General features: G+C 42.6%; 1 protein-coding gene across 4 annotated transcripts in view; it reads left to right on the top strand.

Annotated features, from left to right (window-relative positions):
* MICU1 (mitochondrial calcium uptake 1) overlaps positions 1-25809 on the top strand; it is a 291530-nt gene that overhangs the window by 117220 nt on the left and 148501 nt on the right. For 2 of the 4 annotated variants that reach the window (XM_040435038.1, XM_040435036.1), the window contains 2 exons: positions 16624-16629; positions 17167-17281. In XM_040435038.1, the coding sequence (XP_040290972.1) occupies positions 16624-16629; positions 17167-17281 (121 nt within the window). The remainder of the gene's footprint in view (positions 1-16623; positions 16630-17166; positions 17282-25809) is intronic. The other 2 variants (XM_040435039.1, XM_040435037.1) reach the window with 1 other exon arrangement.

The raw sequence follows: 25809 nt of genomic DNA, 5'->3' as shown, positions 1-25809 counted from the left end.
ACCGCTAAGCTCTTTTAATAGCTTTGGGTGTATCCCATCAGGCCCCTGTGACTTATTTGTATTAATTTTAGACAGCTGACTTAGGACCTCTTCCTCTGTAAAGACACATGCATCAAAAGATTCATTAGTCTTCCTTCTTAACTGAGGCCTTTTTCCTTCATTGTCCTTTGTAAAAACTGAACAGAAGTATTCATTGAGGCAGTCAGCTAGTTCTTTATCTTCTTCCATATACCTTCCTTCTTTTGTTTTTAATTTGGTAATTCCTTGTTTGTTTCCTTTTTTTCATTTATGTATCTGAAGGATGTCTTATCGCCTTTTTTTCACTGACTGAGCTAATTTCTCTTCTGCTTGTGCTTTAGAAGCTCTTATAACTTGTTTGGCCTCTCTCTGCCTAATCTTATAAATTTGCCTGTCATCCTCATTAATTTATTTTTTTATAATTACTAAATGCTATCTTTTTGTTTTTAATGATTTTGGCCACTTATACGGAGTACCACAGTGGTCTCTTCCTTTTTTTTGCTTTTATTGACAAGCCTAATGCAATTATCTGTTGCATTCAATAGTGGCATTTTTAAGTAGTCCCATTTCTCCTGGACTCCATTGAAACTGTTCCAATCTGATTGGGACTCGTATACCACTAATCTAATTTTAGAAAAGTCAGTTTTTCTAAAATATAAAACTTTTGTTTTGTGTGGTGTGACTCAGTCACTGTACTTATAGTAAACCAGATTGACTGGTGATCACTAAATCCCAAGCTTTCCCCTACTGTAATATCAGATACCAAATTCCCATTTGTGAATACTAAATCTAAAATGGCCTCCTTCCGGGTTGGCTCCTCAACTACTTGCTGTTGTATGCTTTGGGTCGTTGTCATGCTGAAAGATGAAGTTCCTCTTCATGTTCAGCTTTCTAGCAGAAGCCTGAAGGTTTTGTGCCAATATTGACTGGTATTTGGAACTGTTCATAATTCCCTATAGCTTAACTAAGGTCCCAGTTCCAGCGGAATAAAAACAGCCCCAAAGCATGATGCTGCCACCACCATGCTTAACTGTGAGTATGGTGTTCTTTTGGTGATGTGCAGTGTTGTTTTTGCGCCAAACATATCTTTTGGCATTATGGCCAAAAAGTTCAACCTTGGTTTCATCAGACCATAACACCTTTTCCCACATGCTTTTGAGAGACTTCAGATTTGTTTTTGCAAAATGTAGCCTGGCTTGGATGTTTTTCTTTGTAAGAAAAGGCTTTTGTCTTGCCACTCTACCCCATAGCCCAGACATATGAAGAATATGGGAGATTGTTGTCACATGTATCACACAGCCAGATATTCCTGCTGCTCCTTTAATGTTGCTGTAGGCCTCTTGGTAGCCTCCCAGACCAGTTTTCTTCTCGTCTGTTCATCAATTTTGAAAGGGACGTCCAGTTCTTGGTAATGTCACTGTTGTGCCATATTTTCTCCACTTGATGATGACTGTCTTCACTGTGCTCCATGGTATATCTAATGCCTTGAAAATTCTTTTGTACCCTTCTCCTGACTGATACCTTTTAACAATGAGATCCCTCTGATGCTCTTTGGAAGCTCTCTGTGGACCATGGCTTTTGCTGTGGGATGCGACTAAGAAAATTTCAGGAAAGACCAACTAGAGCAGCTGATCTTTATTTGGGGTTAACCAGAGGGACTTTAAATGATGGCAGGTGTATGCTGACTCCTCTTTAACATGATTTTGAATGTGATTGCTTAATTCTGAATACAGCTACATCCCCAGTTATGCAACCACATTATTTTAGTTTTTTTTTCTTCTTCCCTCCACCTAAAAGATTTCAGTTTGTTTTTCAATAGAGTGGTACAGTTTATAGGTCACATTAAAGGTGGAAAATGTTCTGAAATTATTTATCTTTGTCTCTTTTTTTTTTTTTTTTTACAGCACAGAAACCTGACATTTTAACAGGGGTGTGTAGACTTTTTATATCCACTGTATTTACACGGATGTTTTCGCGTTTTTAGGCTTATGGCCGGCACATACAAACAATCGTACTGATAATTGGCCCGATCACCTGACCTTAATGAAGGGCAGCTGTGGAAAGGTTTTCTAGATCCCTTTTTTTCTGCCGACTGTGCTGCTTTTGGTTGTTTCTATGCCTTGCAGATGCTAAGGGAACATAGCCATAGTAGATTACATCTAAAGCCATTGACAGTGTCCAAGCAATGTCCTGCCTGCACAATGCAATAAATCTACTGTATTTGTTTGTTTTGTTGGATGAAGATTATAAATGCAGAAAGGTTTCATTTTCCAGCGTAGCGGCTCTCAACCCGCATTGCTTACAGAACTGATTACACAACGACCTCTGATATAAGAAGACATTTCCTTGTCACAGATCGTTGCCTATAATAACATATTTAGTAGACCGTTTACAGCATTAGGAAAGGTTAGCAATAACTAAAGTGTAGAAAAGTCAAGTAGCATGTGAAGTGTATGAAACCGCACACTGCTGGTGATCTTTGGTGGATCTATAGTGCATGTAACTGGTGCTGACTAACCAATAATATCTAATATTTAGACAGTGTAAACTTAGACTAGGGGCACATCTGTAAACCTGTCTCATGCTCTATGATACATTTGGTGCATCGTTAGACACTTTTGTTTCACTTAAACCACCTGTTGGTTGGCACAATATAGGCCATGACCCTTTTCTGCTAAGTCAGGTCCCATTGTTGACTGAGGCACAAAAGCTGTGGTAAACTGTATTTGATGCCAATTAAGTCAGGATTCTGGGGCAATTAACATAGTACAGTTTCATAAAGACTATTAAAATCTATGATGTGTATCTTTGTTGTGTATATTTGTCCAATGTTGTGCCATTTTGTGATATAATTCTATGTCCTGATGAATATGCCTCTCTTAGCCTACAGAATATTTGCTTTGTAAAGCAGCAGTTTGTGCTCTAGAGCAGAGCTTTCTTTCATAACCAGGACAGGAAGTTTCAGTCATGGACAGCCATTTTCAAGACCATTTTCTTGTCACCTAATCATTGAAGCAACATATCGTGGCACGGCATAAGTAAAGGAGAGTTGAGGAAGGACAGGCCTTACTGAAGAAACAAAGTCTAATTGATTACCACCTCAACAAATCTTAATTTTTATCTATTGAATGTAAATGTGGCTTTATTATATCTACTGTTAGAACAGAGGCAATAGAAGATTATAGTTTGGTATAAGGGGTTGGCATGTATCAAATGGTTTACCAAACAGTGGCCCATATACTGTACAATGGTTAAAAGATTTTCCCAAGACTTTAATACTAATGACCTATAGGTCATCAGTATCTGATCGATGATGGTCCGAAACCAGAGGCCCCCAGGTATCAGTTGTTTGAGAAGGCACTGGCAATCCTGTGAGCGCCATGGCTTTCTCCGTGTTTACCAAGCACAGCTTTGTACATTGTGAAGTGGCTGTGCTTGGTATTGTACTCAGCCCCATTGCTGCACCTAGGCTACGTGACAGATGAACTTGTTATCACTGGCTTAGGAATAGCTGAGAGAAGACTGTGTCGTTACGAGTGCTGCTGCCTTCTCAAATAGCTGATCGGTTGGGGGTCCCAGGTGTTGGATCCCGCCGAACAGATACTGATGACCTATCCTGAGGCTAGGTCATCAGTATTAAAGTCTCGGAAAAACACTTTAACCCGTTCGCTACCAGCACCATACATGTACGGCGCTGGAGCGATCTGTAAACATGGCGCCCGCTCGCACGTACAGCGGGCGCCATGGCTGGCAGGTCTCTGCTGTTTCATATAGCAGAGACCTGCGGCTAATTACCGTGACCGGCAATAATGCCGGTCACGGTAATTAAAGGCTTTAGATGCCGTGATCAAGTGAGATCACTGCATCTAAATGTACAAAAACCCGGAAGCTCGAGCTTTCCGACTTCCTACCGATGCCCCGTGCGGCCAATGTGGGCATTGATAGTTACGCTGAACACTAAGCCTCGCTGACTAGGCTTTAAGTGTTCCTACTGCAATTATTATTTTGGCCACCAGATGGCAGGCCAGGATAAGAAATGAGCAACTTCGTGTAAATTTCATTTAAAAAAATCCCTGATAGAACAAAATCAAAAATTAAAAAACATTTATAGGCTCATATATAGGCTTCAAAATCATCACAAAAAATTTCAATAAAAAATAAAAAAAATATAAAAGTTCGAATCACCCCCCTTTCCGTATAATTAAAAATAAATACCTAAATAACAATAAATATAAACATCATGGGTATCATCGCGACCGAAAAAACCCATACTATTAAAATATAAAAATTCCAATACGGCGAATGGCGTAACGGGAAAAAAGGGTCAAAATGGCCAATTTGCCTTTTTTTTCATTGCTTCTCTTTCCCAAAAAAAGTAATAAAATGTGATCAAAAAGTCACACACACTCCAAAAAACTACAGATTGTTCTGCAAAAAATTAGCCCCTAAACAGCTCAGTAGACATAAGTATAAAAAAGTTATGGAAACGACATTATTCTTTTTTTCTTTTTTTTTTTTTTTTTATCAAAGTCTACATTTATTTTTACACTAATTAGACATAAAAACCTATACATATGGGGTATTATTGTAATCGTATTGACCCAGAGAATGAAGGGCATGGGTCAGTTTTGCCGCAAATTAAACGCCGTGGGAACAAAACCTGTAAAACGGTGGCGGAATTGCATTTTTTTTTTTTCAATTCCACCCCATTTGGAATTTCTTTACCGCTTCCCACTACATTTTATACCATAATTAATGGTGGCATTAGAAAGTACAACTTGTCCCGCAAAAAATAAGTCCTCATACAGCTATGTGACCAAAGTTAATGCTCAAGGCAAATAGGGAAGAAAAATTAAGACGCAAAAACTAAAAAAAACTCCGGTATCCTAAGGGATAATAATAAGTCATTTTTGAAGTGCTGGATCTGTCAGCCCTCCAGACGTGTCTATTTTATTATTATTATTTTTTTTTTATAGTAAATACATATATTCATAAAATAACAGCTTTAGAATCTTAGGAATCTACTGTATCCTGTTCCTCTTATTTCTCCTAGAAATAGCTGGGTGTTACCAGGTGGAGTGTGTCCCTGCACAGTCGGACACTGTCCAATCAGTGCTTCCTGTGTCGGGCTGTGAGGACACACCCCTTTTGACTGGGAAATGGTAACACTTAGCTGTCAATTTATTCATACATTTCTAGGCGGAAATACCAGGGAAATGGCAAAATGCACTGTTATAAGAAAATACGCTCCCAAATTGATAATCATTGCAGAATACAGGTATTTCCTAAAACAGACAAGTCAGGAGTGGGGGTCAGGTCCTCTCTAAATACAAATGTGATGTAAAAATAAGCACTAATATTGGCTCAGTGTGAAGAAGCAATCTCTGATGGAAACTTCTGCTGCTGCATATTAAAAATGCTGCTTTGCTACCTTTGTACCATTTCAAAGTCTAAGCTGTGGATCAAAGGCTTTCATGTAATTCAAATAGTGGTAACCTGCTCCTTTGTTACAGCAGCTTCTCTTGGCTTATAGCATATAGCCCCAGCAATAATGAAACTGATTGGATCGGATTGCCAAGCGATTCCAGCCATTGTTCAGAGAATTTGTTCTAATGCGTGTTATTCTGAGCTGCACAGCTATCCTCGGAGCGCTTTGACTGATCTTATCTTCAGGATGAGCGGCCACCAGCCAGTCTTCCTACATGAAATGCACACGAGTCATAAATACAGTGGGAAGAAATTGGACATGAGGGTGACATATTATTAACCAAAATGCAGTTTCCTGGTGAAGTTCACACAAGTGATTTTTGAGGACCTTTTCATTACATCTGGATTGTTTTTCCATCTGTCTTTTTTTTTTTTTTACTTCCAGCCCGTTGTAAGCATATAATGGCAGATGAAAAAAAGAAACAGATGGAAAAACCGATAAATGATTCCATTGATGTCATTTATCAAAAGAAAACAGAAAATTAGAGCAGATGCGTTGTAGTATTCTTAAAAAGAAAAGTCTACAGCAGAAATGTATTGAAAGTGATGACAAAAATTAGCATTTTTTTCATCAGTTAAAATGTAATTTTAATCTGTGGCAACTGTTTAAAAGGCATTGGTCAGCAGATTTGTAGCTCGGAAACTGGCTGACCTGATACATGTGCGCTTGTCAGCTGAAGGCATCTGTGTTGGTCCCATGTTTATATGTGCCTGCATTGCTGAGAAAAATCATGTTTTAATGTATGCAAATGAGCCTCTAGGAGCAATGGGGGCGTTGTCATTACACCTAGAGCAGGGGTACTCAACTGGCGGACCGCGGTCCAAATACGGACCGCGGCCGCCAGTTGTCCGGACCCCGGCCATCCTTCAGAGCGCTCCTCCAATCGATTCAGTTCAGAGTGATCCGATCCGTTTGAACCGGCTCAGCTCAGTCACAGCACACAGCAATGCTGACAGAGACGCTCAGCTCACCTCACGCTGGCAGCAGGAGCCTGAGGGAGGGACTGGGAGGAGTCAGTAATATGATCTTAGAGTGGAAGCTGCTTCTGCCAGCCCCACCCCTTCCCGCCCACCAACCAATCACCGACCAGAGCTGAGGGGGCGAGGCCAGCACAGCACACTAGCAGCTCTGACGCGAGTCCTCGGAGTAGTGCAGGGTCAGGGAGTCTAAATGAATGGAATGAGTCAAAAGAACCTAAAGATCAGATTAGTCAGTGACTCATTCGATTCATTGAGTTAAAAGAGCCGAGAGTCAGACTGTAGAACAGGTTACACTGAGGCTGTCGGCTCTTGTTGCAGCAGTGATAAGGAGCAGAGAGATAAGAGAAGGGACAGATGACACAGTTCAGCACATAGTTTTCCCTGTGCATTCACATTTCACATCACTTGGTTGGTTGTACTACTGTCAGTGTCAGACTGTTGTCACTGTGGGGAACAATGCACAACAGACAACAATGCACACCACAGTGACAGCTTCCTCCTGTCCGCCTGTCCAACGTCAGCCTCAGCTTCCCTTTACTATAAAAAAATCACTCTTCCTGACTCACTCAATACTAATCAGAGACGAGTTCAACTTCAGAGAGCTGAAGAGCCGACTCACTGCAGTGTCACTGACTGAGTCAGCAGCTGCGCATGCGCACCGGCACCTAGAGTCTTCAGTTCACTTGCGAGTCAGCTCAGCAGTCTGACTCGCCAAGTGAACCGAAGATCCGATTCTGATCCGAATGAGCTGATTCAAATGAACCAATTCACCTAAAAGATCCGAACTTCCCATCACTATCTCCTGCACACTGTGCCGTGCAGGAGGAGGAGCTTACCGACGCACTTCCTCCTGTCCCAGAGCGCAGTGAGACAGGCCGGCTCCCTCCACATATAGCGCTCCTCCTCCTGCACACTCTGGTACGTGCAAGAGGCGGAGCTTACCGGCGCACTTCCTCCTGTCCCAGAGCACAGTGAGACAGGCCGGCTCCCTCCACATATAGCGCTCCTCCTCCTGCACACTCTGATACGTGCAAGAGGCGGAGCTTACCGGCAAACTTCCTCCTTCCCAGGGGCGCAGTGAGAGACGGCTCCCTCCACATGCAGGCACCAGCGCTTTCTCCCTCAGCGCGCTCACAGGTCCCTCCTCCCCTGCAGCAGCGGCAGCACATAAGGGAGCTTCAAGCTCCAAAGGACACTTACGTGCTGCTGGAGAGGGGAGGGACATCACCACTGCCACCAATGATATAAATGTCACATTTGGAAAGTAAGGGGTGCGTGGAGAGGGCTACAGAGAGGCGGGAACACGTCACTGACTCCAGTGTCATGTTCCCATCTCCCCTGGGCCATCTTCTTTAGGTAACCTGATTAAATAAAGTGATTAAGCCCCATCAAACCATGATAGTTTTGTTCCGCATCCAATTCCCATTATTGGGGCATTGGATGCGGACCCCTTAGTTTCAATGGAGCGGAAAAAGATGCAGACAGCACACAGTGTGCTGTCTGCATCTCTTGGGGCCCCATTGTAATTAAGGGGCCGCATCCAATCCCCCAATAATGGGAATTGGATGCGGAACAAAACTATCATATGTCTGTTCTGTGGCTTGGGTTGCCACCCGGCCAGTAGTTCACCAGCAAGGCTGGTATTTTAGTTCCCTTGCCGGTGCCAGAATTTTCCTGTAAGGACTGTTAGGGTACTTTCACACTTGCGGCAGGACGGATCCGACAGGCTGTTCACCCTGTCAGATCCGTCCTGCCGCTATTTTGCCGGACTGCCACTCCCCATTGACTATAGCGGGAGTGGAGCTACGGTGCAGCATGGCAGTGCACGGCGTGAGGCCGCCAGACGAAAAAGTCGGACATGTAGTACTTTTAGTCTGGCGGCCTCTCACCGTGCTGCGCCGTAGCTCTGCCCCCATCCCCATTATAGTCGATGGGCACAGAGCAGCGGCACGGCGAAGTAGTGGCAAGATGGATCTGACAGGGTGAGCAGCCTGTCGGATCCGTCCTTCTGCAAGTGTGAAAGTACCCTTACTAATGAGCGCTTCCATCATGGAACCCCCATTAGTACAGCCGTTACCTCCACCGTGCTAGTAAAAAAATTAATAAAATTACGGTACCTCCACCTCCATTTGCTCACGCTGTGGAGAGCACTCCCTGCTGACTAGAAGCTCAGGACAGGACCTACAAGACGTCATCACGTTGGAGCACCGGTCCTGAGCTTGCAGTCAGCAGCGAATGTTCACCGCAGCCAGGTGAATGCAAATTTTATTTTATTTTTTTGCAAAAGCAGAGAAGGGGGGCACTAATGGGGGCATTACTCTTACTGGGGGCACTAATGGGGACATTATTCTTACTGGGGGCATTATTCTTACTGGGGCACTAATGTGGCCATTACTAATTCTGGGACTTACCCGGGGCGCTCCACTATAACGTCAGAGCGCCCCACGCGCATGTATCACATGATCGCATGGCATCTTTACTGTTGGCGTTCAGCTCGGACCTTCACCTGACTGCAGACCCAGGTATGTGGACCTTTAATAAAACTAGTTGAGTACCCCTGACCTAGAGGCTCTTCTCTCTCTGCAACTGCCTCGCCCTCTCCACTTTAGTTCACTGAAGGCTCTTTGACACGAGCGGATCCCGTGCGTGGAATCCACTGCGTGAAAGAGACCCAAGCCCCGTTCTGGATAGCAGAGACACGGAGCAGTAACATGATTGATAATGCTCCGTGCCTCTCTGTGACCTTTTTACTACATAATCACCGTGACAACTTCATCTCACTGTGATTTTGTAGTAAAGAGATCACAGAGAGGCATGGAGCATTATCAATCATATTAATGCTCCGTGTCTCTGCTGTCTGGAGCGGGGCTTGGCTCTCTTTCACGCAGCAGATTTCCTGCACGGCATCCGCTCGTGTGAAAGAACCCTTAAGGAGAAGTCATGGCTAGGCGTGATCACATTTACACTGCCTGGCCGTGTTAATCAAAGTAGAGATGGTAGGTAAAAAACGTAATATAGTGGCTCTCTTGTTCAGACCCTATGGGTTGTGGTGTTCTATCCTAGGCGTACCCTTCGCCTTGTGCGAGTAGAAGTGGAAAAAATAAAGAGGATGGCATACTCTGTATCTGGACTGTATTGATAAAAATGTAAATAGTATATTTATTAGAAAAGTATAAAAAATGTAAATCTTAAATATTCATATATGAAGAAATGGTGTTAAATACCCAAATGTTGGGTGTCAAATAGTGGTGCTATATCGAGATATATGTGTAATAAACTATCCAAATCGTCCACGTCCACTCTCGATGATCTCGGTACCGCAAATGGATAATACATTGTAGATAATATACTGTAGATAAAATCTCAAAGAATATCACTATCTCAAAGAATATCAAAATATCTGTATAATCGCATAGAAATAGTACTTAATGTCCATCTATATGGTACACCTCTTGATTGTCACAGGTGTAGGAATATGAATAAAAAATTTTTGTTTAAAATGGTAGCATTATTGATGATGTGCATATAAATAACAATAAACATGTAAATGAAAAATATATTTAGAGGAAAAATCTGAAGAATAAGATGGATGGTAAGAGATGTTTGTTCTTTAGGTTGTGGCAGTGTCTTAACTTATAGTAAGGGTAAAAGTCGTCTCTGATTATTGGTTGATGTTAGATAAAGTTGTGAACATCAGTACTCATGATGGTTCGTTAGATCATATTTGGAAACACTATATTTATAGAATAACCAAAACAATTACAAGAAAAGGAAAAGAAAGGAAATGAACATAAGAACTTTGAGTAAAGTATGAGAACACACAACCACTGATAGTATGACCATGTAAGAAACCACAGCAGTGTTTTAATGGTATCTGCCAGGTTGAAAAATAATGACATCTGAGAAGCTTAACAAAATTAAATATACAACTAACTGGGTAAGAGGAGATTAAGGACAAAAGGAAGGAAGGTTAAGGGGAGGGGAGCGGACCATCCCCGAATGATCACCACAGAAGTCAGTGACAGCAGAGCTCTCCAACAAAAAAGAGAAGGAATTCCACGTGTCCATCTATGGTGGGATCATCAGCTAATTGGTGGTGATCCTGCTATCGTCAGGTACCAGTTTGTGTACTGGAAACCGTTGCGTAATTGTGTTTTAGTTCGAGGAGGTAGGATCTCAATAAATGGTTCCCACAAAGTAAAAAACGTTTTGATGTTGGTTTCTTTGTGTTAGGCAGTTCCACACCCAATCCATTTGAAATAGGTGGGATCTTTTTCGTAAAAATAGTCTAAAGGTCGGGGCCTGGGGGGGAAGCCAATCCTGTAATCTAGTATTTCAGGCCACACTAGATAAAATAAACAGCAATTTTTTTGCCTCAGTAGAGCGGTGATAAACCTGAGAGGGTGTGAGAGAGACTAATTGGCCAGGTGGACGAGAGCAAAGGCTTCGACCTTCTTCCAAAACTGTTGGATTATAGGGCAACCTCAAAAGCAGTGGTACAGGTTACTTATTCTAAGATGGCAATGAGGCAGCCATATTGATTTAGGAAAGTAAGATTTTTCATTACAGGGTCACTATGTCATACAGGTATGTATTGTAGACCTGTCCATTCAGTGGGGGACTTGAAATTGGCTCTCTTCACATTTTGAATAGCTTATCTCAAATGAGCCCCGCACCATTTAACAGTATAATACCTGACAAGCTCACTTGTTTGATAATGACTGGTATCACACGGAGCTGGGCTCATTTACTGCATGCCGTGCTTTACACCTACACTCTTCAGATAGAACATTGCTCTCTAGTTGTTCTTTAGTTGATTAGTAATGGGTTTGAGCTGAATTATGTTTGAACCACGTGCCTGAAACACTTTCTCCCACCCTTTATCTGCTTGTCAGAAATCTTACACAACAGATCCTGCTTTCAATTGCCACAAAAATCTATTTTATTTTCTATTTTTTACAGCATCACAATGCTGTCCGGAGAGTAATTACCTACTGTATATAGTCATATTAAAGAAAGGGTATATTTCTACTTGGAACTACACATTGATCTTCATATTTGTAGGCAAAATGTACAAAGTTGATGTATTAATATTTATTTAATCAGTGGATTGTATTATGCCGCATCAATTCTTTGTGAACCCATGTTATCCAGTGTTTTGGGACTGGCCATCGTTTCGTACAGCGGGAACTTAGCCTTCCAATTTAGAAGAACTGTGTGTTAGCATTTCGCTATGTTATAACGACAGAATAATGTCACACAGCATTGGTTATGATTAAAAGGCATAATTTTAAAGATGTTTTCAAGCTTCGTGTTTTGTTTTTAGGTCCTCAAAATCAGATCAGTGGGGGTCTGCACCCCATGATCAGCCTCCAGTGGTGGAGCTAACACTTTGAACAGAGGTGGAAGCACAGCTTGGTTCATAATATAGTGGCTCTGTCGGGTAACTGTACCTCGGCTTCAATTAATGTGAATGCTGTGGTGACCCAGAACAGCGACTACACCTTGAATAGAACTGTGCTACCAGCTCCGTTCAGAGTGCTAGTTCTGGTGCCAGATGTTGGTGGAGGCGCCGGGTGTGAGATCCCACTGATCTGATATTGATGGCCTATCCTGTGTATGGGTCATCAATATGTGGAGCCGGGAAGACCCCACATTGTGGGAGATTTACTTAGACAGGTGTTTTATACAAACCCGCTGTGCACTGGGGTGAGATTCGCCAAGTACATTAAGAGACTCTGCTTAATAAATTTGGCTCTTCTTTTGCCAGTTGTGCTTTTGTGCCAGTGAGTTACACCAGTTTTGAGCTGGCATAGATTTGTGATATAATTTTATGCCAGTTTCTGGTGTAGGTTAAAGTAAATTTGTTGGACCTGTGGTTGCCCTGTCTTCTTCCACTAATATTTTGAAAGTGTCCAAAGCGGTGTAAAAATCACAGAAAGTTGTGAATTTTGTTCACAAATGTGGCTTTTGCAATTTTTTTTTATCTTTTACTCCAGAAAACTGGCACTAGTTGATAAATTCTCCTATTTGACTTTAGATTGTCAGTAGATGGGCAGCATGGTGGCTCAGTGGTTAGCATTGGTGCCTTGCAGCGCTGGGGTCCTACGTTAAAATCTGACCGTGGACAACATCTGCATGGAATTTGTATGTTCTCCCTGTGTTTGTGTGGTTTTCCTCCGAGTACTCTGGTCTCCTCCAACACTCCAAAGACATACTGACAGGGACCTTAGATTGTGAGCCCCATTGGGGACAGCTTGATGCTAATGTATGTAAAGTGCTTTGGCATATAGTAGCGCTATATAAGTGCATCAAATAAATAGATGATGACTGACACGTTTCAAACCACTGCAGCTTTGTTTTGTGCTTAGTCACCAGTGGTACTGTCATCTGTGAATGGTTTAGGTTGATTTATACCTCTTTTGTCTCCTAGTTTGTATAAACCTGGCACATCCATACATTCCATTTCCTACCTGTAAGGGGTTTTCCCACAATCAAAACATATTATCTTAATCTGATCAGTGGGGATCTGACTACTGAGACCCTCAACCCAGGTTGGGGGTCCTTTGTTGGGGGCCATACTAGAGCCAGACGCGTGGCCTCACACCACCAGAGAGGGCCGCGTTCCCCATTCTCCACGTGCTTGATCTAATTGATACATTGTGTTGTCTTTTTGGCCACACAATATCAGTTGAGGCCACAACTTGACACAGCGTGTTCTCACATATTAGCCTGAAGTGGTTGCTTTCATATCCTCGGCTCCTGGTGATCCAGCTCAAAGGCTGGTGAAACGCGTTGAGCAGGAATAGATTTATTTAGTTAGCAACATAGAAAGATCCAAACTAGATTAGCACAGATATAGCCAGTCAACAGCCCTAACAGATCGAATGTATAGAAAGTCTACATTTGTTTGAGCCATTTCACCATTATCAGAAGTAGATCTGATTTGTGGGCTTGGCTGACTTTTTGGGGCATCAGGTCAATTGGATAAGTTATTTGATCTGTAATTTGGGCTATTTCGTGCTTGTGTAACCTACATCACCAGGAAATTAGTCCACACACGCCCCGTTATACATTTTTCTCTAACGCCTCCACATACTGAGCAACATTCATTTGGAGGTGGCTAAACACATACAAGTGCCCACCTAATGTACAGGGAGTGCAGAATTATTAGGCAAGTTGTATTTTTGAGGATTAATTTTATTATTGAACAACAACCATGTTCTCAATGAACCCAAAAAACTCATTAATATCAAAGCTGAATATTTTTGGAAGTAGTTTTTAGTTTGTTTTTAGTTTTAGCTATTTTAGGGGGATATCTGTGTGTGCAGGTGACTATTACTGTGCATAATTATTAGGCAACTTAACAAAAAACAAATATATACCCATTTCAATTATTTATTTTTACCAGTGAAACCAATATAACATCTCAACATTCACAAATATACATTTCTGACATTCAAAAACAAAACAAAAACAAATCAGTGACCAATATAGCCACCTTTCTTTGCAAGGACACTCAAAAGCCTGCCATCCATGGATTCTGTCAGTGTTTTGATCTGTTCACCATCAACAATTGCGTGCAGCAGCAACCACAGCCTCCCAGACACTGTTCAGAGAGGTGTACTGTTTTCCCTCCTTGTAAATCTCACATTTGATGATGGACCACAGGTTCTCAATGGGGTTCAGATCAGGTGAACAAGGAGGCCATGTCATTAGATTTTCTTCTTTTATACCCTTTCTTGCCAGCCACACTGTGTGGAGTACTTGGACGCGTGTGATGGAGCATTGTCCTGCATGAAAATCATGTTTTTCTTGAAGGATGCAGACTTCTTCCTGTACCACTGCTTGAAGAAGGTGTCTTCCAGAAACTGGCAGTAGGACTGGGAGTTGAGCTTGACTCCATCCTCAACCCGAAAAGGCCCCACAAGCTCATCTTTGATGATACCAGCCCAAACCAGTATTCCACCTCCACCTTGCTGGCGTCTGAGTTGGACTGGAGCTCTCTGCCCTTTACCAATCCAGCCACGGGCCCATCCATCTGGCCCATCAAGACTCACTCTCATTTCATCAGTCCATAAAACCTTAGAAAAATCAGTCTTGACGTTTCAGCTTGTGTGTCTTGTTCAGTGGTGGTCGTCTTTTAGCCTTTCTTACCTTGGCCATGTCTCTGAGTATTGCACACCTTGTGCTTTTGGGCACTCCAGTGATGTTGCAGCTCTGAAATATGGCCAAACTGGTGGCAAGTGGCATCTTGGCAGCTGCACGCTTGACTTTTCTCAGTTCATGGGCAGTTGTTTTGCGCTTGGTTTTTCCACACGCTTCTTGCGACCCTGTTGACTATTTTGAATGAAACGCTTGATTGTTCGATGATCACGCTTCAGAAGCTTTGCAATTTTAAGAGTGCTGCATCCCTCTGCAAGATATCTCACTATTTTTGACTTTTCTGAGCCTGTCAAGTCCTTCTTTTGACCCATTTTGCCAAAGGAAAGGAAGTTGCCTAATAATTATGCACACCTAATATAGGGTGTTGATGTCATTAGACCACACCCCTTCTCATTACAGAGATGCACATCACCTAATATGCTTAATTGGTAGTAGGCTTTCGAGCCTATACAGCTTGGAGTAAGACAACATGCATAAAGAGGATGATGTGGTCAAAATACTCATTTGCCTAATAATTCTGCACGCAGTGTAAAGTGCTTGGTTTATTCTTAGTGAGGTTAGTGCCTTTGATACAAGGGGCACCTGGCCCGGATTAGGGTTTTAATTATTCTACCAATAAAAGGTTAGTTATTTTTCATTTTAGTATCCATACAGGCAGTGAACTACTTACAATTAGGATAAATCATCAATTATATCTTGTTTAGCAGTGTTTTTTTTGTCCTTTTGTATTACACAACCCAATGTGGCAGACGATTGGCGGAAGGGAAGCGCTCCGTCCCGGCAATCGACTGCTCGCTAGCAGAGGAGACCGCTGCTATTACATGCAGTGATCTCCTCCGTAGCATGGGAAGGATTGATTGCTAAGCCATCGCTCGTCCCCATGCTGGTTGCCGGCAGCAGATCGTTATTACACACCACGATCTGCCGCCTGCAAACGATAATCTTTTAACATGTCAAAAGATTTTGATTGCCTGATGAGCGTTTGCTTGTTCATCAGGTAATCGGCGGCAGTATTACATTGCCAAATCATCGAGCTAGTTAGCGATCATGTGCCGAAAAAATCGGCTGGTGTAATACAGGCTTTAGAGTTTGGAGCAGCAGTCGAGCATGTGTACTACAGCGCCTTTCTAAGTGTATGGACTGCTGAAGATAGCAGAGTACACTGCCCAGCTATCTCTGATATAAGTGCTAGTGCTCATGCTTGATTAAATTCTGTTGATTGACTGGGGTCCAGGCGGTCGGTTTCCAACCTATTCTGTGGATAGGTGGTACATTTTAACTGTGGGAAACACCTTTAAGGGGGGCGTTTGACACACATCATTTTATATAAAAAATGCTGCAGTTTTTGTGGCAATTTCTCATGCAATTCTTTGAGCGAACGTCCGAAATGGACGCGAAAGGAATGGGAATTAAAAGACCACTTTTGGCTTTGCCTCACAAAATTGCATGAAAAACGACAGTGCCTAGAAACACATCCCAGATGTCCAAAGGATTCTCCTCCCCACTTGTTGTCCCCATGACTTCCCCATTTATGTTTTTATTTTACTTCAATTTTTTTGTTACTCTTTTCTGAAGCTCAGTGATTCCACCATTGACTTTACCATTTTACTTGGACTTTAATAACATAGAATTTAATATCTTTTATTACTATTTTATCATTTACAATGTATCAGAGTACAGATTCATAAACTAAAAGTCATTTGAGCTCTATCTATTCTGTTCTAATGTCTTATATGCACATGTGTTATTCCAGGAATTCCCTATCTGCACAGCAATAACATCAATCAGTTTAGCGTAGTAACACATTCCCTGGTGTAACCTCCATCTGGCCAAGGCAGCTGCATACTCTGAGATTTTCTTATGTCCAGCCGCCTGGATTTCTGCATCGTTGCTGTTGATGTCATAACTCTCTGTGCTCTTGTTTAATCAATTCTCTTTCCTTTATCTTGTATATGATTGGATCTTCACTAGACGGAGGTAACCAGTGGGTACAGTTCTTGGACTGGACCCTATGTGATGGTGTTTCTGTTTTGTGTTCTACTACTGAATTCTTCAGTGCTTGTAATGTATAGACATTTCCTGCTCTGGCAATTGCATGACTCTTTCATTTCTGTTTGCAAGATATGTTACTTTTGATTTTCTTTTCTAGACCTTTCTTGTTTCTGAAGTGTGGTTTGTTCTACAGAAATTTTTCTAACTATAAGTTTGTCGGTCTTCAAGTAATCAGATTTTAGTCCTTACTTAGTTTTCAGAGCCTTCTACTTCTGCCCATAATTCATTCCAGTTTGCCCCTAATATTTTAATATTACAGAGATTTATTTTATTTTATAAAAGCAATGTAAAAATGAGGACCCAGATATTGTCCATAAGTGACGAGGAACATTTTATTTTTTCCTGTTCCTTTAACTGAAAGCTTTGAAAACTAAGCCTAAAATCCTATCACTATCCAGAGTAGAAATGTTGCATTAGCCCGATTTTTGTAATTGTTTTAATATTTTTGTGTCTGTTTTATAGAAAATTTCTCAAGAACGAGAGAAGTTTGCTGATGAGGACAGTATCTTCTTCACATTAGGTGAATGTGGCCTTATCTCATTTTCGGACTATATTTTCCTTACCACGGTTCTATCAAGTAAGTATGCCTATTAATAGTAGAGCCCATGACTTGTCGTCTTTAATCAAGTTGTTAAAAATTCTGTTTCATAACTTCATCATTATATTGGAGACATTCGTTTGACAAGCAACATGGATGTCATTACAGTTCCTTTAGATTTTGTCACTCCGGTTTCTGAGAACTGATTCCCCCGTTATTCTTTTAACTCCTTCAAAAGAAAATCTCAAAACGGTTCAATTCCTCTAATGCACCATCATAGTAACATAGTATATAAGGCCGAAAAAATACATTTGTCCATCCAGTTCGGCCTGTTATCCTGCAAGTTGATCCAGAGGAAGGCAAAAAAAAACTGAGAGGTACAAGCCAATTTTCCCCTCTTAAGGGGGGAAAAATTCCTTCCCGACGCCAATAAGGCAATCAGAATAACTCGCTGGATCTCTAGTAGCTATAGCCTGTAATATCACTACATCATAGCAATGCATCTTTAGCAAATTGCAGCTTGAATTAGACAAAATAATTTGCTTATCTGTAGTTCTAAGTATCAGTTTGGCTAGTGTTAACTTCTGAAATTTAAGGTGTTGTCTCGTCAAGGCAGCCCCTTTACAAATTGAATCCAGCCCAGCAATCAGGTCTTAACAAGCTATGGTCTTGATGCTGCATCTGGACATGTAGTATTAAAAGGGTTTTCAGAGTGTTTTATATTGATGACCTATCCTCAGGATAGGTCGTCAGTATGTGATTGGAGGGGTTCCAACTCCCGTCGCCCCCGCCAATCAGCTGTTGAGCTGCATCTAGGTCATGTGACCGATGGTGATGTCACTGGCCTAAGAAGAGATTACAGCATTCACTGGAGCACCACGCCCTAGTTAAATAGTGGATGGAGTGGGTGCCATTGATCGATACTGATAACCTATCCTGAGGACAGGTCATCATTATAAAACACTGACAACCCCTTTAAATGCCAGCCATTTAAAAATATAAGTTTCATGTACAATATCTGAACATGCAAATTCACAATTTATAGAATATGGATTGCTTATTTCATACATCTTTACCTGACTCATTAGTAGTTTAGCCAGTTTTATGTCATAAAATAGGGGCTAAGGATTGGCTTAAGCCTGTATTACACAGGCTGATTGAGCAAGCGTTTGTTGGGAGAGAAGTGTTCCTACCCGGCAATAGCCTGCTCACTAGCGGAGGAGACCGCTGCTATTACATGCAGCGATCTCCTCCGCGGCATGGGGAGGAGCGATCACTATGCCGTCACTCACCCACATACTATCTAGTGGTTTGCCGGCAGCAGATTGTTATTAGACAGCACGATGTGCCGCTTGCTTAAAGATCAGAATTGACCGATGAACGAGCAGGCAATCGGCGGCAATATTACACTGCAAGATGATTGCTAAAAAGTGTTCATGTGAACACTCGTTGGCGATTATTGGTCGAAAAATCGGCCAGTGTAATACAGCCTTAAAGGGAACCTGTCATATGGATATTTGATTATAATCGAACTAATTATATACAATCATTAACTACTAAAAAGTGCCTTAGATGTATTCACTTACTGGTGTGACAGATGGTTGCCTCATAATATACACACAAAGATGCCGCATGCTAATGAGCTGATTTGAGTCCAGCGTGATGTCATTGAGTCCAGCGTTTATTTAATTAACGGCTGTAGCCACTCCCCTGCCCACCTGCTGCTGATTCATATGGAAAATAACTGTCAATCAGCAGCAGGTAGGCGGGGAGAGTCAGGAGCTCATGAATATTCAGGACTCATCATTATCAGCTGGAGCTTTTCAATACAAGATGTTGGCAGATTGACTGGGTCAATTAAAAAAAGGGACCCAGCATTTTGCTAAGAGAATCAGTCACTTATTTATGTTGCCCTTAGTTAGGACACCATAAAACTGGTGACAGGTTCCCTTTAAGTCTATACTTGCCTTATGCTGTGTGTGAGAACCGGAATCCAGATGCATTTGCTGACAGCTAATGAACATCAAGGTAATGAACTGGATGTAAAAAAGGATGAGAAGACATCTGTTATTCTTCTGAGCAGGAAAATCCCACATCAGTCGCTTATAGTCTCCTGCTTATTCTGTCCTGTAACTTTTTATTATTCATACTTACAATAGAAAACTGCAGTTTCCTATTCTACAACAATTATAAAGGTCTGTTCACATATATATATATATATATATATATATATATATATATATATATATTAGGGGTGCACCGAAATTTCGGCAGCCGAAAATATCGGCCGAAAATGCACCTAATCCACTTCGGCCGATATTGTTACATATCGGCCGAAAATATGGGGTGTGGGATTTGTCACCCACCATCTGCGGGCGGGCGCCGGGCGGGCGGTTTACTTTGTCACTGCATCTTTATTTTACCTTACAATCGTGAGGCTCCAGTAACTAACAACTCTGCAGGCAGAGCGGAGGCCGGCGTAACGTCACTTACTCACGTGACGCGCCTGCTCCGCCTCCTTCATTCATAAAGTGGGTGGAGCAGGTGCGTCACGTGAGTAAGTGACGTTACGCCGCCCTCCGCTCTGCCTGCAGAGTTGTTAGTTACTGGAGCCTCACGATTGTAAAGTAAAATAAAGATGCTGTGAGCAGCAGGGCCGGGGCTGTTATGGGTAGGGGGATCGGTCTATGGAACTGCTATGGGGAGGGGGGATCTGTGCACTGCTATGGGGAGGGGGGATCTGTGCACTGCTATGGGGAGGGGGGATCTGTGCACTGTTATGGGGAAAGGGATCTGTGCACTGTTATGGGGAAAGGGATCTGTGCACTGTTATGCCCATAACAGTGCACAGATCCCCCTCTCCATAACAGCGCCACCCACAGATCCCCCTCTCCATAACAGCGCCACCCACAGATTTCCCTCTCCATAAACGGCGCCACCCACAGATCCCCCTCTCCATAACAGCGCCACCCACAGATCCCCCTCTCCATAACAGCGCCACCCACAGATTACCCTCTCCATAACAGCGCCACCCACAGATCCCCCTCTCCATAACAGCGCCACCCACAGATCCCCCTCTCCATAACAGCGCCACCCACAGATCCCCCTCTCCATAACAGCGCCACCCACAGATCCCCCTCTCCATAACAGCGCCACCCACAGATCCCCCTCTCCATAACAGCGCCACCCACAGATCCCCCTCTCCATAACAGCGCCACCCACAGATCCCCCTCTCCATAACAGCGCCACCCACAGATCCCCCTCTCCATAACAGCGCCACCCACAGATCCCCCTCTCCATAACAGCGCCACCCACAGATCCCCCTCTCCATAACAGCGCCACCCACAGATCCCCCTCTCCATAACAGCGCCACCCACAGATCCCCCTCTCCATAACAGCGCCACCCACAGATCCCCCTCTCCATAACAGCGCCACCCACAGATCCCCCTCTCCATAACGGCGCCACCCACAGATCCCCCTCTCCATAACGGCGCCACCCACAGATCCCCCTCTCCATAACAGCGCCACCCACAGATCCCCCTCTCCATAACAGAGCCACCCACAGATCCCCCTCTCCATAACAGCGCCACCCACAGATGAATTTCATTCATGAAAAATAATTATTAATAAAATCATTTAAAAAAAAGTATTTTAAAAGTATTTGGGCAAAAAGGCAGTTTCGGTTTCGGTTTTCGGTCAAGGGCATCCTGAATTTTCGGTTTCGGTTTCGGACCAGAATTTTCATTTCGGTGCACCCCTAATATATATATATATATATATATATATATATATATATATATATATATATATATATAGAGTTTTAAAGGGAACCTGTCACATTGAACATGGTGTCTGATCTGCTGGCAGTATGTTATAGAGGAGGAGGTGCTGAGCAGATTGATACATAGTTTTGTGGAAACAGATTCAGTGTAGCTCTTTCTTAGGAGTCATGTGGGCGGTCCTATCCGTGACTGACTGTCTTCCCTGTTTGATTGTTCTTATAGAGACAGCTTTCAGTCACTGATTAGAGCTGCCCACTGGACTCCTAAGCATACGAAGAGAACAAAAAATTAATAAAGTACAGCTGCTCAGCTTCTTCTGCTCTATAACATGTTGCCCATAGATTGCTCAACATTTGCATGTACATGATCCCTTTAAAAGTACATTTGTTCTTTATTGCTTGCTGTTACTAGTAATGTGGCTGGTGTGATTGGTAATGAACATTAAAACTTAACCTGATGACATGGGCTTTGTCTTTAATAAAGAATTAAGCAGACACCTTAGAAAAAGTATTAAGAAGGTGTGGAACATACATGTTCCTCATGAAGAAACTGCACACACACAGAATCCTATTAATAGTATAACATATAAGGTGAAATCTCATTGAGATGACCATCCAAAATCGCTAGAGGCTTGATCCTCTCAAAGAAATAGCTTACATGGACTATGATGGTGCTGAAACCCTGGTCTAGCTACAACTGACGAGCAAAAGGGTAACAATTAGGGATGAGCGAATCGACTTTGGATGAAACATCCGAAGTCGATTCGCATATAACTTTGTTTCAATACTGTACGAGGTACAAGGTACCACTTGGAACCTAACCCGAGTTTGGGAAACGTTTTTTTTATTTTTTACAGTATAAATCAATTTCTGAAGTTATTATGCAATAACTTCGGCTCATCTGAGCCAATCCATTCTAATACTGTCCGGAGCTCTGTACAGTATTGAAACGAAGTTCTATGTGAATCGACTTCGCTCATCCCTAGTCGATTCGCTCATCCCTAGTAACAATGTTTTGAACTTTTGACTTTCAGGCTCCATATCTCACCATACACTACAGCTTTGAACGTGAGACTACCACCATTTTATAGACAATCATCTGGGCAATCTCATACATAAATTTGTAACTATTAAGCATATGATTAGTCGCTAAAAGCCCTATTTTGTGACTTTTTGAAGCCAGAATTCTGGAGTGAAGCAATGATAAATCAGGGCCTGTGTTTCTTGTTTGCACTTGCAATTTACTTATGCATTGTTTGTTCTCCACCTTTTGGACATGTGGTTATTCTCAGCTGAATATGGCACTCGCCTTGTGGATTGTGTGTGTCACCAGTTATATGAATTCTAATGATGAATTTTTGAATAAAGATAATATGATTTTATTTTATTTTTAATTGGTGGCAGTGTGCGATGATTTTTAGTATTGGTACTTTTCGCCTTTGGCTTGCACCTGCAATGATAGTGTTTGTTGTGCCCCACGTGAATAGTGGTAGTTAGATATCTGTTGGTCCAACAACTATTTTTCCCAGCTCTGATTTTTTTTATTTTTTTAAAGCGTGCATGCATTGTTGAGGGGGAGTATGCTGCTGCCAGACACATCTGGCTGCAACTTATCACTATTGAGAACCAAGGGAGAGGAATTGGGTGGCCCGATAACCATAAGGTAGTCAACCAGTTTCGCAGAAATGGGGGGTTTAGGCTGACTTTTCTCTTATGTGTGGGACTTTAGGCTAGTGACCTTTTCATTCCTGTCTCTCAGGTGACTTATCTGGTGTCAGTTAGTGCTCAGAGTTTCTCCTAGTAAAGTTTCAACACGTGTGTATGTAAAGGCTTTCAGAAAATGATACCACTTTGGCAAACAAGTACCTGAATGTGCCTATTGGCTTCAGCGATTGGGCCAATAATTAGATTGTGTAGGAGACGTGTGCTGTTACCATCAGAAGTGCTTAGTGAGAAGTTTCTCACCGATGGTAGGTGACGATGAGGTAAATGATGGGCTATGCACTTTGTTATTCCTTGGTTTGTTGGACAAGCTGGAAACTATCCTACCTAGGAAACAGGAACACCAAATATCACACTTTATTAGTCTACATTTTGGACCATAGGCCTACATTGGTAATGATTTGGTTTCTTACTATTTATTAGCTGTACCTAGTAATTAGAAAAAAATGAAGGGCGTAAACACAGATATTGTTTCACATATTAGATAATAACCCTTTTATCTTCTTACATTGCCATCCACTAGGAGCAGCCATTGTGAGGTGCCATGCTATAGCTCTGAATTATGAACGTTACTGTTATCATGGCTGAATAATGATTGGCCACATGCTGATCTTAAGCCCTGTGGTGCTGAAAATTGCCACAGTAAAATAAGATGGTATTGTGGGAATAATCATGCCAGCGGTGAAGGAAAGTGGAGAGTACAAACCGGTACAAACCCCTTTATGTGCCTGATGTGTGCAGACATAGTAATGCTGAACTTACACTTACAATACCTTCATGGGAATTCTTTCTCATGTAATCTTGAGCATTTTTATTCTTAGTTTATATTCCTGTTCTGCTCACCTGGAGGCTAAAACATTCTTTTTTTGTATTATTGTACCATTGTTTTCATAAACCTTGAGCATGTACTAGCCCTTTGTCTCAGCAGGTAACCGTTATTTTTTATTTTTTTTATTTTAATTTTTCTTATTTTTATTTTTGATTACATAAAATATTGTATTACAGTAAAGAGCAACCTTTGGAGCACATAACATGAAAAGGCTTATATCAGTTGATGGATGTCTTATTGTAGCATACTAGATGCAGATATTTGTCAAGCTATACAGCCCACTATTAAAATAAGACTTGTATGCATTTCAAACGGTATATCTGGGCAAAAAAAAGAACCATCTGCCCCATTTCAAACCTCATTTATTAAGTGTTCCCTAAACACATAGAGGAAATTTATCACCCCCCCCCCATGCCAGTTTTATAGCGTAAAAAAAATTGCAAACCTCGTCTAAACCTAAATCTAGGTTCAAGTGGTGTTTCAGCTCCATTATTGCCACTATCCCAAAAAAAAGCCGGGGCCCTGTGGGCCCATCAAGTTTATCTTCTTTGAAGCCAGTTTTCTGATTGACTAAAATCTACATCATTTTGGAGCCACCCTGGATTTCAGTCTAGGCGCTTGGCCAGCTGGAGGACGCACCTAATATACCGTATTTTTCGCCCTATAAGACGCACCGGCCCATAAGACGCACCTAGGTTTTTGGTGGGTTTGAACTAATGGTGGTCTGTGCATGACACTATTATGGGGGATCTGTGGATGATGCACTGTTATGGGGTGGGGGATTTGTGGATGGCACTGTTATGTGGGGGATCTGTGGATGGCACTGTTATGTGGGGGATCTGTGGATGGCACTGTTATGGGGGGGAGCTGTGGATGGCATTATGATGGTGAAGGGGATCTGTGGATGGCATTATGATGGCGGGGGGGATCTGTGGATGGCATTATGATGGTGGGGGGGATCTGTGGATGGCATTATGATGGTGGGGGGGATCTGTGGATGGCACTGTTATGGGGTAGTGGATCTGTGGATGACACTGCTATATGTGTCATCCACAGATCCCCCCCCCCCCCCATCATAATGCCATCCACAGATCGCCCCACCATCATAATGCCATCCACAGATCCCCCCACCATCATAATGCCATCCACAGATCCCCCCCACCATCATAATGCCATCCACAGATCCCCCCCCCCACATCATAATGCCATCCACAGATCCCCACCATCATAATGCCATCCACAGATCCCCCCCACCATCATAATGCCATCCACAGATCCCCCCCACCATCATTATCCCATCCATAGATCCCTAAGGAGGGGCTTTAGTAGGCGGGGAGAGCGGCGGGCAGTGCAGGCACTGTACTCTGGCCCCACCGTTCAGTATGTACTGTATTAGACCTAGTGTTAATCATAATATCTAAACTGCGCTCCCCCTGCTCCCCATCTGTACCGTACTTACCGGTACATGTCACACTCCGTCTCCTGTAGTAAGCGCTAGCAGACAGGCCGGGCTGAAGGTGGCCGTAACTCAGTGAGGTCACGTGCCTGCTCTGCCTACTTTATGAATGAAGCAGGCGGAGCAGGCACGTGACCTCAGTTGCCTTCCCTTGCAGATTTGCCGAGGGGGGGGGAAGGAGGAATTCACCTGTTCCCAGTTCCTCGCCTTCCAGTTCGCCCCCTTCTCTTGCGACCTCACATAGTTCTTTTGAATTCTGCAGCATCATTAGAGATTGCCTCGGCCAATTCTTGCGCAGATGCAGAGACTTCCCTGCTGTGGGCATCAGACTGACATCACAGAGTTGAGTGCATGCCCACTACCTACATTGAGTGCATGCCCACTGCATGGAGGTCATGCATGTGGATTTGCTGTGATTCGGTAAAGATTTTTTCTGATGAATTTTATGCCTTATGTAGATTTGAACTTATTTTGATGCATCCAAAAGCTATCTTATTGCTCTCAAGTGCTCTTTGACACCCTCCCAGTAATACTTGATAAAATCCTACTAAAGATCTGAGCAGATAATTGTCTCTCTAACTGGTTCATATCATGTCACCTGGGTAGTCCTTTCTAGTGACTTTCTTACTGCAGAATAATGCTGCACACAGCGTTTTCCTACCGACGTGGGCTCTGAAATCAATAGCCTGACAGCATGACCTGTGATATCATTGATTGCAATGTAAAAGTGTTTGACTACAGAAGTCCTGAGATTAAAACCTTCTCAACAAATCTCAAGC

The sequence above is a fragment of the Bufo bufo genome, chromosome 6 (assembly GCF_905171765.1).
Source record: "Bufo bufo chromosome 6, aBufBuf1.1, whole genome shotgun sequence".
In the NCBI taxonomy this organism is placed as follows: domain Eukaryota; kingdom Metazoa; phylum Chordata; class Amphibia; order Anura; family Bufonidae; genus Bufo; species Bufo bufo.
Note: the sequence above shows the minus strand (reverse complement) of the source record. Positions and strands in the feature narration are given on the sequence as shown.